At 47.7% G+C, this 19,760-nt stretch overlaps 1 protein-coding gene across 1 annotated transcript in view; it reads right to left on the bottom strand.

Moving 5' to 3' along the window:
* TGFBRAP1 (transforming growth factor beta receptor associated protein 1) overlaps nucleotides 1-19,760 on the bottom strand; it is a 78,562-nt gene that overhangs the window by 13,244 nt on the left and 45,558 nt on the right. The window contains exon 9 of the mRNA XM_077482679.1: nucleotides 4,041-4,187. Coding sequence (XP_077338805.1) covers nucleotides 4,041-4,187 — 147 coding nt within the window. The remainder of the gene's footprint in view (nucleotides 1-4,040; nucleotides 4,188-19,760) is intronic.

Below are 19,760 nucleotides of genomic sequence, written 5' to 3' on the forward strand. Positions count from 1 at the left end.
GCGCCTGTTGTGATCAACATCCAATGGAGAGGAGGAAATAATTTCCCGGACTGAAGGGCCAGAGACCTCAGCCACCAGAGAAGGGATTGCCTGACTAGATGGCTCACCTGAATTTGACAATCTGCAAGACTCGAGTGTGGAAGTGAGCATACGGTAACGCCTCGAAAGGGGCTACCAAGAGACTTGCATGCAAAAACGCAGGGATCACCTGTGGTTCACCAACAACTTCACCGCAGGTTGAAGAGTCTGCAGCTTGTCCAATGGGAGAAGACTCTCGCTTCTGAGGAGTCCAGCAGTAAGCCCAGGTACTCCAGACCTTGAGTTGGTACTAACCCCGACTTCTGAAGGTTCAGTACCCAGCCAAATTCCCAAACAGTCTGTATGGTGAACGCCACATCCTCCTTTAATTCTGAAGCGGAAGCTGCTCTCAAGAGGAGGTCGTCTAGGTAACCCACAATTGCGATCCCACGTTGCATTAATGCCAGAATTGGCTCTTACATCTTGGTGAAGACCCGGGGTGCTGAAGCCAGGCCAAAAGGGAGAGCCACAAATTGGTAGTGCTCTTCTCCGACTGCATATCGCAGAAACCTCTGATGTCTGAGGCATATGGGTACATGCAAGTATGCGTCCTTGATGTCCAAGGATGCCAGGAAGTCCCCGTGATGGAGTGCAGCGCCCACGGAGCGAACTGATTCCATTCTGATGCTTTGTACTTTCACAAAGCTGTCGAGGGCCTTGAGATCCAGGATTGGATGGACCCCTTCCTTCCTTAGGACTACAAACAGATTGGAGTAGAATCCTTGAAACCTTTTCAGCATCGGTACAGGTCACCCTGCGCAGTAGCAGGTCCTGCATTGCCCCCAAACAGAGCCTCCTGACGAGCCGGAAGGAGATGAAGGTTGGAGGGGAAGAATCTGTTTGGTTGACAAGAAAGAAACTATCTTCTATCCTGATCCATTGGTTAGAAAGTAGGGGGGTCCACTGAGCTGCAAACTCCCGAAGGCATCCCCCCACCCGAGAGTCGGATGGGGGCAAACCTTCATGCGGTAACAAATTTGCTAGCAGGCTTGTTTGGCTTGCGAAACCAGGGACGCTTTTGTCCCTCAGCTGGCGCCTTTTCGGACTGGGAACGCTTACCTGCCTACCCGGGAGGGCGAAAAACCCACTTCTGAGCGAAAAAAAAAAAAAAAAAAAAAAAAGGAGGGCCCTTGTGGCCACCGGTAACATTCTTAATAATCCACCAGTGTTTTCTTAGATGCCTGGTCCGCAGAGCAGCATTTCAGCCAAATCAGACGCCATAGCACTACTGCTGATACTGCTGCTCTAGAGAGCAGGGGTACCGTATCCAGGGCCACATCACAGACATACTTAAGGCCATGCACCAACTGGTCTGCCAGTTCTAGGCAAACCGGGGAGGCCTGTTGCTTCTCCAATTCACGGTGTAACCATTTTGCCCATTAAGTAAGCGCCTGCGACACCAAGGGCGTGGCCAAAACTGGTCGCAACGCTGACCCCACCACCATAAACATGGACCGGGCCACTGCCTCAGCCCTCCTGTCGGCAGGGTCCTTGAAGGCAGGAGTACCTTCTACCGGAATCGTGGTTACTTTATTCAACCTGGATACCGAGGGGGTCAACCACCAGAGGAGATGCCCATTTTTTTCAGACTGCTCTCCTCAAAAAGGACTGAAAAGGCCCGATGCGGGCTTCCCCATTCCTTGTGAATGAACTTATCAAAATAAGTTAAACACAGAAACACCTTAGCAGTGCGGGCCAGTTTTTTTGCAGATGTCCCTGCCATATCCTGTATCTTCAGGGTATCCCGCACCGCACCGCTGTAATAAGTGCTCCTACTGGTGCTTTCTCCTGCGCTGATCTGGTCTTGGTCAGCATCCTCTAACACGTCAGAACAGGGGCCGACAGTCACAGAGTCTGAATCAGCTCTCCCTAGAAGACGGTAGAGGGAGGGAGCATTTTTTTTTACCCCCTTGCGCCCGCACGCCGCTTTCACCCTGGCAACAAAGGACTTCAGGACCGCCGACAAAGTGTCCATAGGCACCAGAGGTGCAGGTGAGCCAGTTGCAATAACAGGGATGTCTGGAGAAGAAGCGCCAGCTTCGGATGCCATGCTGACCCACACTCTCCTGTCACCACTCGGTGACCTAAGGCAAGGTACACAAAAGCCCACCCTCCTAGCTGTCACAGGCTGAGGGGCCCTCCGCAGGACTCACTACCCTGACCCACGTACTGCACTGTGATGTCCGCTCTCCCCTGTGTCAGCCACGAGGTGTTCTGTGTGAAAATCTTGCTGTTCTAGAGCAAACAGTCACCCAGCGCTAAAGGTAAAACAAGCTGAGGTGCAGAGAAAATGGGCGACAGTGAAATCCTGACTAAGGCTACAGGAAAATGGCCGTGGCCTCAAGAAAATGGCCGTGGACCGCATGGCGGCCTCCCCTTATAGCAAACAGCCTGAACACCTCCCCATGGGCCAGAGCAACAGAGAAAAGAATGAGCGGACCCCAACACCCAGCGCAGCCCCCTGCCAAGGCCGGAGCCCCCCCCCTGGAGGAACCCCGGCCAGGTACGTGAACCGTACCTCATGCCCAGTCACACAGCGGCCCATAGCATGGGGAGGAGGGAAAGGGAGAGAAGAAAGGGAGAATGAGAGACCCCCTAGTCAACCTCCCAGGGAATGCCCAGCTGCTCCATCCTGCCAAGACAGGTGGAGTCATACTTATCCCTCCTGCCGGGACTGCTGGATGCATTCCATCACAGACCCATCACCCGAGCAGTACGGGGTGGCTGACAGCCATGGCACACTGACACGGACAGTCATAGCCCGGTCATGTGTGCCCTGGAGCATATAGCTCACCAGCTGCCCCTGGACCAGAAAAGGGGCATGTCATGGACGACCCAGTGCATAGCTAGGGCCTGCTCACGCTCAATGGCCAGGCTGGGGAGACTACAAGGATCTATATTATCCAGCCTGTCAACCAGCCCGGCTGTTGATTGTAGATCACAGGATTAAGTGCTGGAAAAAAATTAAAAATTCCCAGGACCAATGGTCCCCTCAGGGAGCCAGGTCCTTCTACACTAGGCAGAAAAAAAAACTGAGCTGCTGGATGCAGTGTGAGCGGTTATAGCCAGTAGAATTAACTCCTGGGTGGTACTGTGCAAGTGTTGCTGTTTTAACACTTTCTGCCTAGTCCTCTCCTAAAGGGGCGATATAACCCTAAGGTCAAGATGAGCTGCTGTGTCAGTCAATGAACGATAGAGAAACACAGGCACCTCTAGGGTAGAACTGTAAACATTTTAATGAGATACAGGTGCATTATCCATTTACATGGAGGTTAAGGAAGGCAAGAGTCCATCCACACTGACGTGGCATTCACTGCAGAGCGGTGTTCTGAACAGCTGATTTTTTTTTGCCTGTGGGGGGGAAATCTTAGCCAGCAGGATCTCTGGGACCACGGCTATGAAACTGAGGCTTGGATCAGGTCGATGGTGAGGGCTGGAACACGGCGCCGGGTGTGATGACGTCACTGGTGGGTTGCAACGGCGTTTCGGAGCATGCACACTGGTAGATGGGACTCAGGGCACGCTCCTTTGTCAAGCCGACATTAAAATGTTTACAGTTCTAACCTAGAGGCGCCTGTGTTTCTCTTCTCAAACTTAAATCTGTAGGGGGATCAAATAATTATTTTCCCCACTGTACCTTTACCCCAATATACTGTTTTGCAACCAGTTATGTGGCTTTATAGGACATAATGAAGCTATATGTATTATTATAGTACAGGATTTATATAGCGACAACAGTTTGCGCAGCACTTTACAACATGAGGGCAGACAGTACAGTTATAATACAATTCAATTGAGGAATCAGAGGGCCCTGCTCGTTAGAGCTTATAATCTAAGAGGGAGAGATCACAACTTGCATACAGCAAAGCATCCAATCATTAAAAGCAGTTAGCGTTCACATATAGACTGCTCCCTTGGCTTATAGGCCTAACCATTTTGAAGCATTTTCAGAAGAACATTACCTGGATCATCTTATCCATGACTAAATGTTCCAAGTAGAGGAGCAAAGCCCGTCGGTACTTGCACAGGTGGCTCACAATTTTATCTGGACAGAAGCCATTCTGCAACTGTTCGTCTAAAGAACGTTTTGTGAAGATCTGGACCCCAATCTGGAAAATGGATTATAGTGAAAACACATTTAAATACAATATTACAAAATATAAACCCTAAGGCATCCTTTACACAGGCGTACTTAAGCGAGCAACCCATGTGAGGGCATGGTTTGCCCACACAGGATGCATAGGTTCCTGTGCATCCACATGCAGGCAGTCCCATTCATATTAATTGTGAGTAATAGGACATCTGTGTGGGTACAATTGTGTGTCCCTGAACTCACATGGTCTGTGTTCAGGGACACACTCCCACACCAACAAGGATGTTAAGGATGTCCATGCAGCAGCTGCATCCCAATTAATATGAATGGGACTGTCGGGACGTGGGGAAACCCAGCCCTCACGAGTGCACACTTATGCACATGTGAACGAGGACTTAATGTCTTGTGTGTGTAACTAGAGTAAATAAATCATAATTTTCTCAACACAGTGACCGTAACACACATCTTTAAATAGAAATTATTTTGAAAGAACAGAATATGAAGTGATGAAGCCGTGAATGTACACCATACAGAAATAAAATGTTTACATCACCTTAACCTGTGATAAAAATATTTATTATGATCAACAATTTTCCTTTAAAAAAAATTATCAGAGGGATGTGATCCAGGTGGGCATCCTTTTTCAGAATAAGCTAGGGTTAAAAGGTCAGTCCACCTTAAGGCTCCATTCACACCAATGCGTTTTTTCATGCTTTTTGCAGAAACACAAGTCATTTTTTTTTTTTTTTTTTTTTTTTTTAACATGGGTTCCTATGGAACACATTTACAATCGATGCATTTTTGTGCCTCTGGATTTTTTTAAAAACATAAAAAATGCAAAACGTGGCAAAATTGCAGTACAAAATAAATAAAAGCAAAAGCACTGCAAAAACCACTGCAGAAACGCTCAAAAGCAAACTGCATAGGTGTGAATCGAGCTGAAAGTCGTTTTTCCACTATGCACTGGGCTGGCAGGTTGTAATATCTATGCAGCTCATAGCTCTTAAAGTGGTTGTAAAGCCTTACAAACCACTTTGACCTACAGGTAAGCCTAGATTAAGGCTTACCTGTAGGTCCAAGAAACATCTCCTAAACCTATACGGTTTAGGAGATATTTACCTGAAGACAGCCACCGCTATCTACGGCGCATGCGCCGTAGACAGCGGCGCGCAGGCGCACTGGGTAAGCCGCAGATCGCAGCGATATGCCGCGAGTGTCGGCTCCTGTGTGCATGCGCGGGAGTGACGTCATCACAGCGCCGGAGCAGCGAGACCCACCAAGAAGATGGACGCTCGGAACTACAGGGGACAGCGGTGACTTCGCTGGCTCCTGTGTCAGGTAAGTGACACATAATGGACTACTATATGATGCATAGTAGTCCATTATGCTTTGCCTTTGCAGGGAATCAAAGAGGAAGTAAACCCATCAGGGTTTACTTCCTCTTTAATCCAGCCATATACGGATCAAAATTTGGTTCAGCAGGACTCCAGCTGAATTTCGATCTGTCCACGGCAGGCTGGTTGTACTGAAGTCGATCCATTGATTGACTGCAATACAACCAGCCTGTTTGCTTTTTTTTCACCCAATCACTGAGGGGGGCTATAGCTACCAGCAGATATAATTGTATTCTGCTAGTGGGGAATGCGCCCCACACTCCCAGCCGGCAGAACACAACAGCGCCTCAGGAAGGATTCCCGACTGTTGATGGAGAATCAAGCCATTTTCTTTCCTTCAACCCATAGTTAGAGGGAAAAAAATGGATTATGTATGGCCCGCCTTAGACCTCAACAACAGGATGTTCCTGACAGTCCTTTTCTCTGTTTTCACCCACAATGAAGTACCTCCACCCATCTTGGTGCGCTCCTATTCCCCCGCTTGCTTTTCCATGATGGGATTTAAATCAAAATGGTAAAGTAGAAATTCCAAGTCATAGCTGCAGTATGTATATTTGGGAACACAAGGAAAGAAATATCATTGAAAATATTGAAAATGGACTGACCCTTTATTTTATTTCTGATTTAAACATATTAAACAGCAAAAGTAGCATGGTATGCATAATACAATGCACCTTTAATTTAGGCATTCTGAAGCCTTTTAAGCACTAGTAGCATCTAAATTGGCTGCATAATAGGCATCTCCGATAAAATAATTATATATATATATATATATATAAATTATTTTATGTATGTATGTGTGTGTATAATACACATACATACACACACACTTACAGTATTTCACAAAAGTGAGTACATCCCTCCCTTTTCATGAGACAACACTGAAGAAATGACACTTTGCTACAATGTAAAGTAGTGAGTGTACAGCTTGTATAACAGTGTAAATTTGCTGTCCCCTCAAAATAACTAGACAAACAGCCATCTAAACCGCTGGCAACACAAGTAAGTACATCCCTAAGTGAAAATGTCCAAATTGGGCCCAATTAGCCATTTTCCCTCCCAGTGTCATGTGACTTGTTAGTGTTACAAGGTCTCAGTTGTGAATGGGGAGCAGGTGTGTTAAATTTGGTGTTAATCGCTCTCTTTCTCCCTCATACTTGTCACTGGAAGTTCAACCTGGCACCTCATGGCAAAGAACTCAGAGGACCTGAAAAAAAGAACAGTTGTTCTACATAAAGATGTCCCAGGCTATAGGAAGATTGCGAAGGCCCTGAAACTGAGCTGCAGCATGGTGGGCAAGATCATACAATGGTCGATCAAAGAATTTGAGTGCACGTGCTCAGCATCATATCCAGAGGCTGTCTTTGGGAAATAGACTTATGAGTGCTGCCAGCATTGCAGCAGAGGTTGAAGGGGTGGAGGGTCAGCATGTCAGTGTACAGACCATACACTGCATCAAATTGGTCTGCATGGGGGGCGTGGCCTGCGGTGCAATGGAGTAGGACGTCTGTGGTGAGAGCTCCGCTCGTCCATACTCCTGCTATCAGAATCCTGCACCATCCTTCCCTGGAACAGCACCTGGACGACCCTGCCTTCCTCCTCTCTCTTCCCCTGGAGCCATCTGCCCGATTTGGCCGCCGTGCGGAGCCGCTTCGGTAAGATACCCGTTCCTGGGGGCTGCCTTTAGGACAGACCGCGGCTTCGGCCTAGACGCCTCCTCGGCTGCCATCTTGCTCCACCCGGCGGCAGCTTCCTCGGGCCTCCTCGGCCCCCCCCGAGCCATACCGAAGCCGTTCCACAGCACCCCCAGCTATCGGATCGCCCTCGGCCGTGTGGCTCTCCTCTTTATAGTTACTGGTGGAGAGGTCCGCAGCGCCGGCCTGGTCCACGAGCCGGCGGCCATCTTGCTCCGCCCGCGGCAGCCCCTATAGGCCTCATTGACTGTATACCTCCCTGCATCTGCCTGCCTGTGGCAGCCACCTCACTCCCTGCCACCTGTGCAGTCCCTATATTTCCTGTAGCAGCCGGTTGGATAGCCTGTGGGGCCGGCCTGGGCCCTCGAGCAGGGGCCATATTGCTGCACCCACTGTGATCTTTTGCCAGGTACTCTGTACTCACCTGCCAACCCTGTGCCCGTTTCTCCCCTGCTGCAGCTGCTGATTTTCGCAGGCACCAAGCCCCTGTCTACTTAACCTTAACTGCGGCACTTCACGGCTGTTGCGAGCGGGGAGATTGAAGAATTGGCCCGATACATAGCAGCCATCTTGGAACACCCCGGACCATGTCCCCACCGAAAAAGTCCACCGAGGCCGCTGACAAGCTCGCCAGGTACCGCCGCCATGAAGAGGAAAACCGGCCCAAAGATGGCGCTGGTGCTCCCTCCGACACAGACCACTCTACGTCGGCTACTACCCAGGTCTTGGACGCTATAGCCCTATGTCAGAGCACGCTCACCTCCAAAATTGAGGAGGTCAAAATTGATGTGTCCCTCATCCGGCAAGATCTCTCTACCCTCCGGGATCGCGTGGCGGAGACGGAGACCCGTATCAGTAGGGCTGAAGACATTATACACCCCCTGCAACACACTACCGATGAGGTACGCCATCAGCTGCAACAGCTTAGCGCGAAACAGGACGACATGGAAAATCGTCTCCGGAGATGCAATCTCCGCTTCATCGGCCTCCCCGAGACAGCTGAGGGCAACGATCCGGAGGGTTTTCTTGAAAATCTCCTGACCTCCACCTTTGGCAGGGAGGCATTGTCGGTGATGTTCGCAGTGGAGAGAGCTCATCACATTCCGGCCCGTCCTCCTCCCCAGGGGGCCCCACCGCGCACCCTGATAGCGAAATTTCTTAACTTCAGAGATCGTGACAAAATCCTCCGCCTGACTAGAGAGAGGGGTAATATCCCCCATACCAATACTCATGTGGCAGTCTTCCCAGACTTTTCCAGCGAGGTGCAACGGCAGCGATCCAGGTTCCAGGATGTTAAGCGACGCCTCCGGGTTCTACACCTCAAATACGCAATGCTGTATCCTGCGAGGCTTCGCGTGGAATACGAGGGCCGAACCCACTTTTTCGAAGACCCTGCATTGGCTTCCACCTGGATTGACCAGAGAGAACGCCGAGACTGACCATGTTACCCTACCTGTAAGCTGTGGACGCTTTTCTTTCCTTCTCCCGCTCACATGGGTGCCCGTGCTCTCTCCTGCTGCTACTCTGATGATTCAGTCGTTGCGATGGGCACATCATATATGAATGCCCTTTGCAGGGCCAGAGAACTAACCCGGAATAATTACCCCCCTTCTTTTGCACTTCGCACTGGATCCCACAGGATGACCATCCTCTCCCGGCGTCCTCACTGCTTCGAGATCCCTGCCTCCCCTGTACCTGAGGAGCGCCTGGGGAGGACTGTGGACTGCACGACATCCAGGACTTTTCTACTATACCTTATTCGTCATCCACATGGCGGGCGGGGCTCCCCCATGCGCAGCCATGATGGTTTCAAACCTTTTTGGCTCCTACTCCCCATGCACCTTCCAGAGAAGAAGTCGCCCCCCTAGGACTTTTAGGATTTTTAGGACTTTAGTGTACTTTTTCCTCCCCCATATGTTTGACTTTTTTTTCTCCCCCTTTGTTTTTTTCTTTGTTACCTTGGGTATCTATGCTCCTCTGCAATTAAGTTCCTTGCCTCCAATGGGTCCTAAGCATTGGATGTTCCCTGTTGGTACCCAGTTCTGGGGTATGATGTCCAAGCCATGTTGGGGTGGCGCTGGACTGGGTGGGGGGTGGGATGTTGTGGTTTTTGTTTTTCTTATATCACTATGTTTACTAAAGTTTGTTTATGCTGACGGTACTATGTTAATGTCATACATGCATTATTGGAATTGGCTGCTATTGTGTTTTGTGCGAACTGAATTGGCCATGACTGCTCTGCTGCTTCTGGCCCGCCTATGGTTTATTGTCTACACTCTGCTCCCACCATGAGCTCTCTAAAGTTCCTCACGTGGAATGTCAGAGGCATGCGGAATAAGATAAAACACACTGCCGCCCTGACGTTCCTTAAGTCCCAGCGTGCTGACATCATCGCGCTTGTTGAGACCCATGTTACTGGCCATCTCCAGTCCTCACTCAAGAAGCCATGGATAGGTTGGGCGTATCATGCTACCCACACCTCATACTCCAGGGGGGTTTCGGTCTTAATTGCTAAAAGGGTCCCGTTTGATCTAGTGTTGCTCCAGACGGACCGGCAGGGCAGATATGTATTCCTGCATGCCACCATCAATGGATCCCCTATTTTGATAATAGCCTGCTATGTCCCCCCTCCCTATAACTCAGTTGTACTTAAGGAGGGCCTTGCATTTATGGCACATTACCCCTCGGTGCCGGCAGTGTGGATGTGGGACTTTAACATGACCCTCACTCCCGCTCTGGACCGAATGGGCACACCGGACTCCCCTGGTGTCCCACCAGCCCATACCAGACTACATCGTATATTGACCGACTTTGCTCTTGTGGATACATGGCGCCATAAGCATCCGCGGGCTAGAGCATATTCGTGCTTCTCAGCCAGCCATAACACAATATCCCGAATTGACTTCATCCTTATCTCACAGACCCTGACACCCAGACTGGGAGATGTGGGCTTCGCTCCGAGAATTCTCTCGGATCACGCCCCCTACTGGATTACGATGCGGCTCCTGAAGGCCTCTCCCTCTCCTACTTGGCGGCTGAACCCATTTTGGCTAACCGCCCTGCAGGAGCAAGAAGACATCCCTGCGGAATTGCAACACTACTTTACAGTTAACAGGGACTCCGCTACACATGACAGTGTGGGACACATTTAAGCTGTACGCCCGCTCCCTGCTCACCACACGTATTAACAGACTCAAGCGGTCGTCAAACCTTGTTGTCCAACAGGCTACAGACCTCCTACAAAGACTGGAGGAGGAGTTTCATAGAGACCCCTCGCCTGGCGCAGCTGCTGCTCTTAAGCTTCAGCTGCGACAGGTCTCCCAACTGCATACGGAAAAGGCCAAGCAGCGCATCTTTTTCTGTAGGCAAAGGATATTTGAGTATGGAGAAAGATCGGGCAAACTACTTGCTTACCTCGCCCACTTAGATTTCCGTCCCCCAGTTGTGGTATCACTGATGGACACCCAGGGGAATGGTATCACTGATCCACAACAGGTGGTGGAGGAATTTGCGAGGTTCTATTGAGCACTCTACGCCACCCGGGTCACTCATACTCCCCAAGACACCAGAGACTACCTAGCGAGAATTACATTTCCCAAATTGACAGACGCCCAACGCGACCTTTTAGAGGCCCCTATTACTAAGGAGGATATTTCCGAGGCTATCTCCTCTCTGGCCACTTCCAAGGCACCTGGACTGGACGGCCTACCACTTGAATTCTATGCCACCTACTCTGAAATTTTGACCCCTAAACTCCATGACCTATATGAATCCATATTTGACACGGGAATCCTACCCCCCTCCATGAGAGAAGCGCAAATAGTTGTAATTCCCAAGCCAGGGAAGGACCCAAACTATCCGGAGTCATATAGACCCATCTCCCTATTACAGGTCGACATTAAAATACTGGCCAAGATTCTTGCCTCCCGCCTTAATCAGGTCATCCTCTCACTGATCCACCCTGACCAGACCGGCTTTATGCCAGGGAAAAACTGCCATGAATATCCGCCGCCTACTTATGAACATCCAGGGATCCCATGACGAAGTCGGCTCGCGGGTCGTGGTGTCCTTGGATGCTGCCAAGGCCTTCGACTCCGTGGAGTGGAACTACCTGTGGGAGTGCCTCTCGGGATTTGGACTTGGCCCCAACTTTATTCGATGGGTCCAACTCCTATATCAATCCCCGAGAGCCAAGGTGTTTGTGAACGGTTGGCTCTCCGATCAGTTCCCGCTGGAGAGAGGGACTCGACAAGGTTGCCCCCTTTCTCCCATGCTGTATGCGTTGGCTGTGGAGCCACTGGCTATTATGGTTCGCGCAGACTCCAGTATTCGTGGCCTTAGGATAGGGAATATGGAAGAAAAGATCGGGCTGTATGCCGACGATACACTCCTCTACTTAGCCGACTCGGGTCCCTCCCTTCTTGCAGCCCTTCACACCATAGACTGTCTTGGTAGTCATTCGGGTCTGAGTATCAACTGGTCTAAATCCCAGATCCTTCCGCTTGATCATTTCCCCTCTGTACCCACGTCCCCTCCTCTAAATCTCCCTAGGGTTTCAGTGGTCAAGTATTTAGGAGTGCAGGTCACCAGATTGCTGACGGACTATGTACCCCTTAATATTGAACCCCTCTACACCCTGATTAAGAACAAGACACAAACCTGGGCCAGACTACCTCTGGGTGTTATGGGACGCATCAGTCTGGTCAAAATGATCCTCCTGCCCAAGATACTTTATTTGGTGTGGCATGCACCCCTGTATATACCACAAAATTTTTTCAAGACAATTGAATCAATTCTTAATTCATTTATATGGGGTCACAGCAGACACAAATTTTCTTGGAGAATTCCGAAAGGAACCCGGTGACAAATGGGAGGGGCTGCTCTTCCAGATCTCCAGGATTATTATCTTGCCTCCCAGTTGTCCCATTTTTATCACTTTGACAAGAACGAGCTGCCAAGATACCAGACATTAATTTGTAAACGCCCTGACGACCCTGCCCACACCCCACTTCAGTCAGTCCTTAGGGCCCCATTGCCACGACGTTCCCCCCATCACAAAGAAGACATGTTGACGCACCACCGGAGGGTATGGCGGACGGCCCTAAAAAAACTTGGGACCCCACAGTTTCATTGTTACACTCCTCTCTGGTTTAACACTCAGTTGCCCGAACTGCTGTCCGTTCCGGACCCCGCAGCTTGGACACGCTATGGCATCCTATACATGCACCAAATTATGACTAACACTGGGCTTAAATCCTTTCAAACGCTAAAGGAGGAATTCACACTCCCTAACCACCTCTTCTTCAGATATTTACAGCTCCGACACGCGATACAGACTCAATTTGCCGATTCCAACCCCACCCTGACAGTCCCCCCTATAGTGGATATAGTCACGGGTGCTGAGCCAACCAAGGTGATCTCCACCCTTTACTCCGCCATCCGTCTACCAGGCACCGGGGCATTGGCCTATGCTGCTAAAGCCAGATGGGAGGTGGATGTTGGAATAATTGAGGATGAGGAGTGGGATGAAGTCTTGGGGGATGTGAAGATAGTCTCCCCCAGGCTGTCGGACCGCCTCACACAGCTGTACATTATCCATAGGACATACCTGACCCCCCAGAAGATAGCACGGTTCAAACCCTCGTATAATCCAGGATGCCGCTTATGCGACCATGCTCCAGGCTCTTTCTATCACCTCATATGGTCCTGTCCGGTTATCCAAACATACTGGATGCAGGTAATTTGCTTTCTCCATGACCAGATGGGCTCTCCTGCTAGCCTTGACCCAAAGCTATGCCTGCTTGGTCTATTGCCAGAGTTAGACGCTGACAAATCCCTTCGCACCTTTTTGCATGAAACGCTGTTCCTGGCGAGAAAAGTGATTGCTCGTGGCTGGATGCAGGCCCTCCCCCCCCACGATCCAATGCTGGAAGAAAGAGGTTAACGATACCCTCCCGTATAAGAAACTGATCTATACGCATAGAGGATGTCCACTTAAATACGAGCGGGTCTGGGGTAGATGGTTGGGGGATGGGGAGACATGTACTTGAAATGTTGATATATTGATCCCTTGCCTCCCTCCCCCCTCTGCTTTCCCCTTTCTGTGCTTCCTCCACCTCATGGGCCTACTTGCACTATGTCCCCTTCCCCCTTCCCTCTTTTTTATTTATTTATTTATTTTTATTTATTTATTTATTTTTTTTCTCTGCCTGCTCCCCCTCCCCTGGTTGACACAAATTAGCCCTATGCTGACTATACCTAGGATGGGTGTCTGAACTCTATACAGCACAGCTAACCCAAAGCACTCATGTATGCAACACTGTTTTGGCCAGAACGGCTCTTGTTACTAGATGTACCGTATGTATGCCTACTATGTATGTCATCTTCTCTGTTTCCTTCTTTTATCAATAAAGTTTGTTTTTTCGTTAAAAAAAAATTGGTCTGCATGGCTGTCGTCCCAGAAGGAGTCTTCTAAAGATGAAGCACAAGAAAGCCTGCAGTTTGCGGAAGACAAGCAGACCAAGGACATGGATTACTGGAACCATATCCTGTGGTCTGATGAGACCAACATAAATTTATTTAATTTGGTTCAGATGGTGTCAAGTGTGTTTTGCGGCAACCAGGTGAGGAGTATAAAAGACAAGTGTGCCTTGCCTACAGTCAAGAAAAGAAGAAAAGGAGGGTGCACCGACCTAGTGCATTACCACTTAAAAGTTTTATTAAAATCGTATAAAAACAATGGTACTACTCACAAACTGAGCATAAAGACAGGCTTATCGCATCAAACAACATCTCATGGTCTGACCATCTAGGCTCTGATGAAAGGGGTGCGCCCCAGAAACGCGTCAGCCGTTCAAGTCGTTTGGGGTACCATCCGATTTCTTTGACATCATGTCCTGTCTGCAGTTGCCATGTGATGCTGTTTGACTGATGAGATAAGCCTGTATTTATGCTCAGTTTGTGAGTAGTACCATTGTTTTTATACGATTTTAATAAAACTTTTAAAGTGGTAATGCACTAGGTCGGTGCGTCCTCCTTTTCTTCTTTTCTTTTTAGTTTCATGATTACCCATTGTTCTGAGGAGGGCCGCAAGATCTGAGACTTTACCATAGCAAAAAGCACCAGGAGAATATTGTTTTGTTGCCTACAGTCAAGCATGGTGGTGGGAGTGTCATGGTCTAGGGATGCATGAGTGCTGCCAGCACTGAGAAGCTACAGTTCATTGAGGGAACCATGAATGCCAACATGTACTGTGACATTTTAAAGCTGAGCATGATCCTCTCCCTTCAGAGACTGAGCTGCTGGGCAGTATTCTAACATAACTCCAAACACACGTCTTGAAAGACTGCTTTGCTAAAGCCGAGGATAAAGGTGATTGACTGGGCAAGCATGTCTCCAGACCTAAACACTATTGTGCATTTGTGGGGCATCCTCAAAACAGAAGGTGGCGGAGCGCAAGGTCTCTAACATTCACTAGCTCCATGATGTGGTCATGGAGGAGTGGAAGAGGACTCCAGTGGCAACCTATGAACCTCTGGTGAAGTCCATGTCCAAGAGGGTTAAGGCAGTGCTAAAAAATAATGGTGGCCACACAAAATATTGACACTTTTCACACCATTTGGACATTTTGACTTAGGGGTGTACTCACTTTTGTTGCCAGCGGTTTAGACATTAACGGCTGTGTGTTGAGTTATTTTGAGGGGACAGAAAATTTACACTTATAAAAATATTAAAAAGTAAGGGTCCCAGCACTGAACCTTGGGGTACACCACTGATAACCTTAGACCATTCAGAATAAGACTTAACCACTACTCTCCGAATTCTGTCTTTTAGCCAGTTTTCTATCCATTTACAAACTGATCTTTCCAAGCCTGTAGACTTTACCTTACACATTACCTGTGTGTGGGGAACTGTGTCAAACGCTTTTGAAAAATCCCAGTATACCACATCCGCCCCTCTGTCCAAGGCTTTACTAACCTCCTCCTCCAAAAAAATAAAAATAAATTGGGTTTGACAACTTCTGTCTTTCATGAATCCATGTGGTCTGCTGCTTAAAAATAGGATTTTTATAACAGCTTACCTGTAAAATACTTTTCTTTGAAGTACATCACGGGACACAGAGCCATAGTAATTACTATGTGGGTTATAGGCCACCTTCAGGTGATGGACACTGGCATGCCCTAAATTAAAAAGTGCACTCCTTATATAACCCCTCCTACTGGTGGAAGTACCTCAGTTTTGTAATAAAGCAATACACATGTAAACTAAAGAAGAGAGGGACCTCTGTGTCCCGTGATGTACTTTAAATAAAAGGATTTTACAGGTAAGCTGTTATAAAAATCCTATTTTCTTATCGAACATCATGGGACACAGAGCCATAGTAGTTACTATGTGGGATGTTCCATAGCAATGCCAACTGAAGGGAGGGAGACAATAAAAGTAGGGCACCAAGAGACTAGAGGACTCATACTGCAGTACACTGTGCCCAAAAGGTGATATCCTCATGATCTTTTACATCTACTTCATAGAATCTGGTAAATGTATAGACTGAAGACCAAGTTGCAGCCTTGTAGATCTGAGCCATGGAGGCTTGGTGATGCACTGCCCAAGAAGCACCAACAGCCCTGGAGAAGTGCGCTTTAATATGAACAATCACTTGACGAATCCATTTAGAAATAGTAGATTTGGACACTGCCTGTCCTCTTTTAGGACCGTCTGGTAACACAAACAAAACATCTGTTTTATGAATCTGAGCGGACATTTTTAATAGACTTTGACTGTCCTCACCACATAAAGAGAATGTAGTGATCTTTCTTCCACAGAACGAGGTTCTAGAAAAAATTAAGGCAGAATAGCCTGGTTTAAACGAAAAACCGATACTACCTTTGATAGGAATTCAGGAGGCCGTAATACAAGCTCATCCTTACGAATAAACCAATATGGCTCTTTACAATAAAGAGCAGACAACTCTGATACTCTTCCTGCAGAAGATATGGAAACCAAGAAAATTATTTTTCCTCATCAAGAAGACCAAGGGAATATCTTGTATTGGCTCAAAAGGCTGCTTCTGTAAAGCCGGTAGGACTAAACGTAAGTCCCAAGGGTTGAGGGGTGACCTGGCTGGAGGATTAAGCCACATTACCCCCTTAATAAAGTTATGAACCAGAGAGTGTGAAGTATGAGGTTGTTGGAAAAAAAAAAAAAAAAAAAAAAAAACTGATAAAGCCCACATCTGGCCTTGATAGTACTAAAGGCCAGCTTCATGTCTAATCCTATCTGTAGGAATTCAAGGATCCTACCTATGACGTATTTCCTGGGGTGACCCATTCTGCCATTTTTGCGATCTCGGCAAACAAAATTCCCTGGGCCACAAGAATCACCTCCTTCCCTTCTTGCTTGATCCTGCGAGAAGGCGCGGAAGCAGCAGAACAGGAGTGAACACATAGATCAGTAAAAAAAACTGATACAATGGCCAATGGAAAAACCAAGGCATCTGTTCCGTATGCCATCGGATCTCTTGTCCTTGACACAAAATTGTCGATCATGTTGTTGAACCTGGACGCAAACAGATCCATGTCCAGAATTCCCAATTTTTGGCATAATGACAGAAAGAGGTCAAGGTGAAGAGCTCATTCTCCCCGGAACAATTGCTGGTGACTCAAGTAGTTTGCCTGCCAAATTTCCTATCCCTGAAATGAAAATTGCTGATGGGAAAACAACATTCCTTGCCTAAGATAGAATATGATTCACCTCTCCCTGGGCTGCACAATGTCTGGTGCCCCCTTTGTAATCGATATAGGCCACAGCTGTGGACCTGTCAGATTGGCCTCCTGATAGGACAATTCTGTAGTCTGAGCGTCCAGGCCTCCAGGGCCAGGTGTAGTGCCCGAATCTCTATAATATCTGAATTTGACCATTTTCCTTGGACAGACGCTTCTTCCAGGACTGCTCCCCAGCCCAGAAGGCTGGCATCTGTTGTTACCACCTTCCTGGTAACTAGTAGAAAGGATTTTCCTTTTTGAAGATTCTTGGATATCAACCACCAATTGAGGCTCTGACGCACTTTGGGGGATAAACGCATTGGGAAGTCCAGAGCTTGGACTTGTTCCAAGTTGACAGGATACTGTTTTGCAGCAGTCTTGAATGAAACTGCGCATAATAAAACGGCCTCGAAATAAGCCACCATGTTTCCCAAAAATTTCATGCAACGTTCAATAGAAGGATTCTCCTTTGTTTTGATCAACTGAATTAGTTCCCTCATGGAACTGATGCCTTCCTGGGGCAAAAAACACCATCTTCAGAGCTGTATCTATGATCAACCCCAAGGTGCTGCAATCTCCTTGATGGTTTTAAAGAGAATTTTTCTAGGCTGAGAATCAAACCTAGGTATTCCAGGTAGCCAACTGTAGTGACCAAACTGGTTTTACGCAGGCTGCCGATGGATCTTTCAAGAGCAGTTTGTCTAAGTAGGCTAGTATTGTTATACCTTGAGCCCCTAACCTGGTTAAAGGAGGAGCTAGGACCTTTGTAAACAATCAAGGTGCAGTAGCTAGACCAAAGGCAAAGCTAGAAACTAGAAATTAAGATTTCTACCTTGAAGCATAGAAATTTCTGATGAGCGGGGAAAATCGACACATGGAGAAAAGCATCCTTGACGTTGATTGATGCCAGAAGTTCTCCCCCTTGTAGGATGGAGACTACTGATCGGACTGACTATGCGAAAAGAACGGTATTCAAAAACTGGTTTAGATCTTTGAGATCTAAAATGGGTCCGACATCCCCGTTAGGTTTTGGAATCGTGAAAAGGTTTCAATAAAAACCTTGAATCCTTGCTCTTCCAAGGGGACCACCGATATCACTCTTCGAGACAGGGGATGATTCAAAGCTAGAAATTGACTTCATTTTTACTAGATCTCTGGGAACATTTTATCTGAGGAAAGGAGGAGAAGTTGAAATTGAGGAAGCCACCCATCTATCTTGACATTGTTCCTGCCAGACCACTGAAAATTGTAGAAGCCTTCCCCCCACTCGAGCGAGCGGTGGTGCCCCTTCATAAAGAGGCTTTAGTATTTTGTTTTGTGGGTTTTCCTCCCCCAGGTCCTCTTTTGGCCCTGGGACTAACCTTGAGGTTTACATTTTGAACCCGACGGTGGAGGCCGTCATGACTGCCTGGAGGCTGATGCCCCTGGCACCGGACAAGAAGCACGTTTTAAAAGAAAAAAAATGCTTAAACTTTTAAAAATCGGTAAAAGGGAACTTTTCCCATTAGAAATTCTTTGGCTATACCTATCCAGATTGTCTCCAAATAACCGTTCACCATGAAATGGGAAACTGCCCAAGAGCTTTTGCATGGGGCTTTGGCTGTCCAATTTTTCAACCATAGGATTGCACATGTACAAGCCCTAGCATGAACCATGAGGCCTGGAGAATATAATCTTTCATAGTGTGTACTGTAAAACACAACGCTTCTGATATCCCGGCCAAATCTTGGGCCTGCTGATCAGGAATAATCCTGAGTATCTCCATAAACTGGTCCTTTGAAGTGGTTGTAAACCCTTACAACCAACTTTGACCTACAGGTAAGCCTAGATTAAGGCTTACCTGTAGGTCCAAGAAACATCTCCTAAACCTACACGGTTTAGGAGATATTTGACGAAAGACAGGCACCGCTGTCTACAGCGCATTTGCCGGACTACAGGGGACAGCGGTGACTTCGCTGGCTCCTGTGTCAGGTAAGTGACACATAATGGACTACTATGCGATGCATAGTAGTCCATTATGCTTTACCTTTGCAGGGAATGTAAGAGGAAGTAAACCCTGATGGGTTTACTTCCTCTTTAAGGACTGAGATGCTTTGGATTGCTTTGGATTGAACCTGCAAGCGAAATAGCTTTGAAAAATTAATTTTAACTTCTTATCTGTTGGATCTTTTAGCACATGAGCATTGTCTACTGGACAAGTCAGGTGCAGAGTATATAGCAGCGTCAACTGCTGGAAATCCCCATTATAGAACTTTTCCTCCATAGGATTGAAAACTTTTTTGGAGGAAAAAACTGTTTATCTGGGTGCTCAGACTCAGAATAAATAAGCTTTTTTTTTAGGCATAAATGGGTAGGAAAAGCATGAACAGATTAAGGAGGCTTTAGTGAGCCCAAACCAGAAGCAGGCTCATCGATTGACTGGGCTTATTGGCAGTAAAAATGTGGAGCGGACCAATTCAGTGAGAGACTGTACCAAACCTGTTATGCTTAGTCCCACTCTGGGATGCTATTAAAACATAATTTTTTTTGCTCCAGCCATATTACTCTCATGGGAGGATGCCCTCTTTTTTTGAGATGGGTCTAGGCTGCCTAGTGACTATAGTCTTTCTAGAGCCCTTTTTTGAAGTGATTTTAACCTCCCTTATGACCATAGCCCGATGCACAAAGCAGAGGTACTACCAGAAGGAATGCATGCATTGCTTGAGCAATAATCTAGCTCTGCTGCTGCTATTAATGCTCA

The sequence above is a fragment of the Lithobates pipiens genome, unplaced genomic scaffold (genome assembly GCF_037356315.1).
Source record: "Lithobates pipiens isolate NorthernLeopardFrog02 unplaced genomic scaffold, aLitPip1_a1.2 Scaffold_16, whole genome shotgun sequence".
Lineage (NCBI taxonomy): Eukaryota > Metazoa > Chordata > Amphibia > Anura > Ranidae > Lithobates > Lithobates pipiens.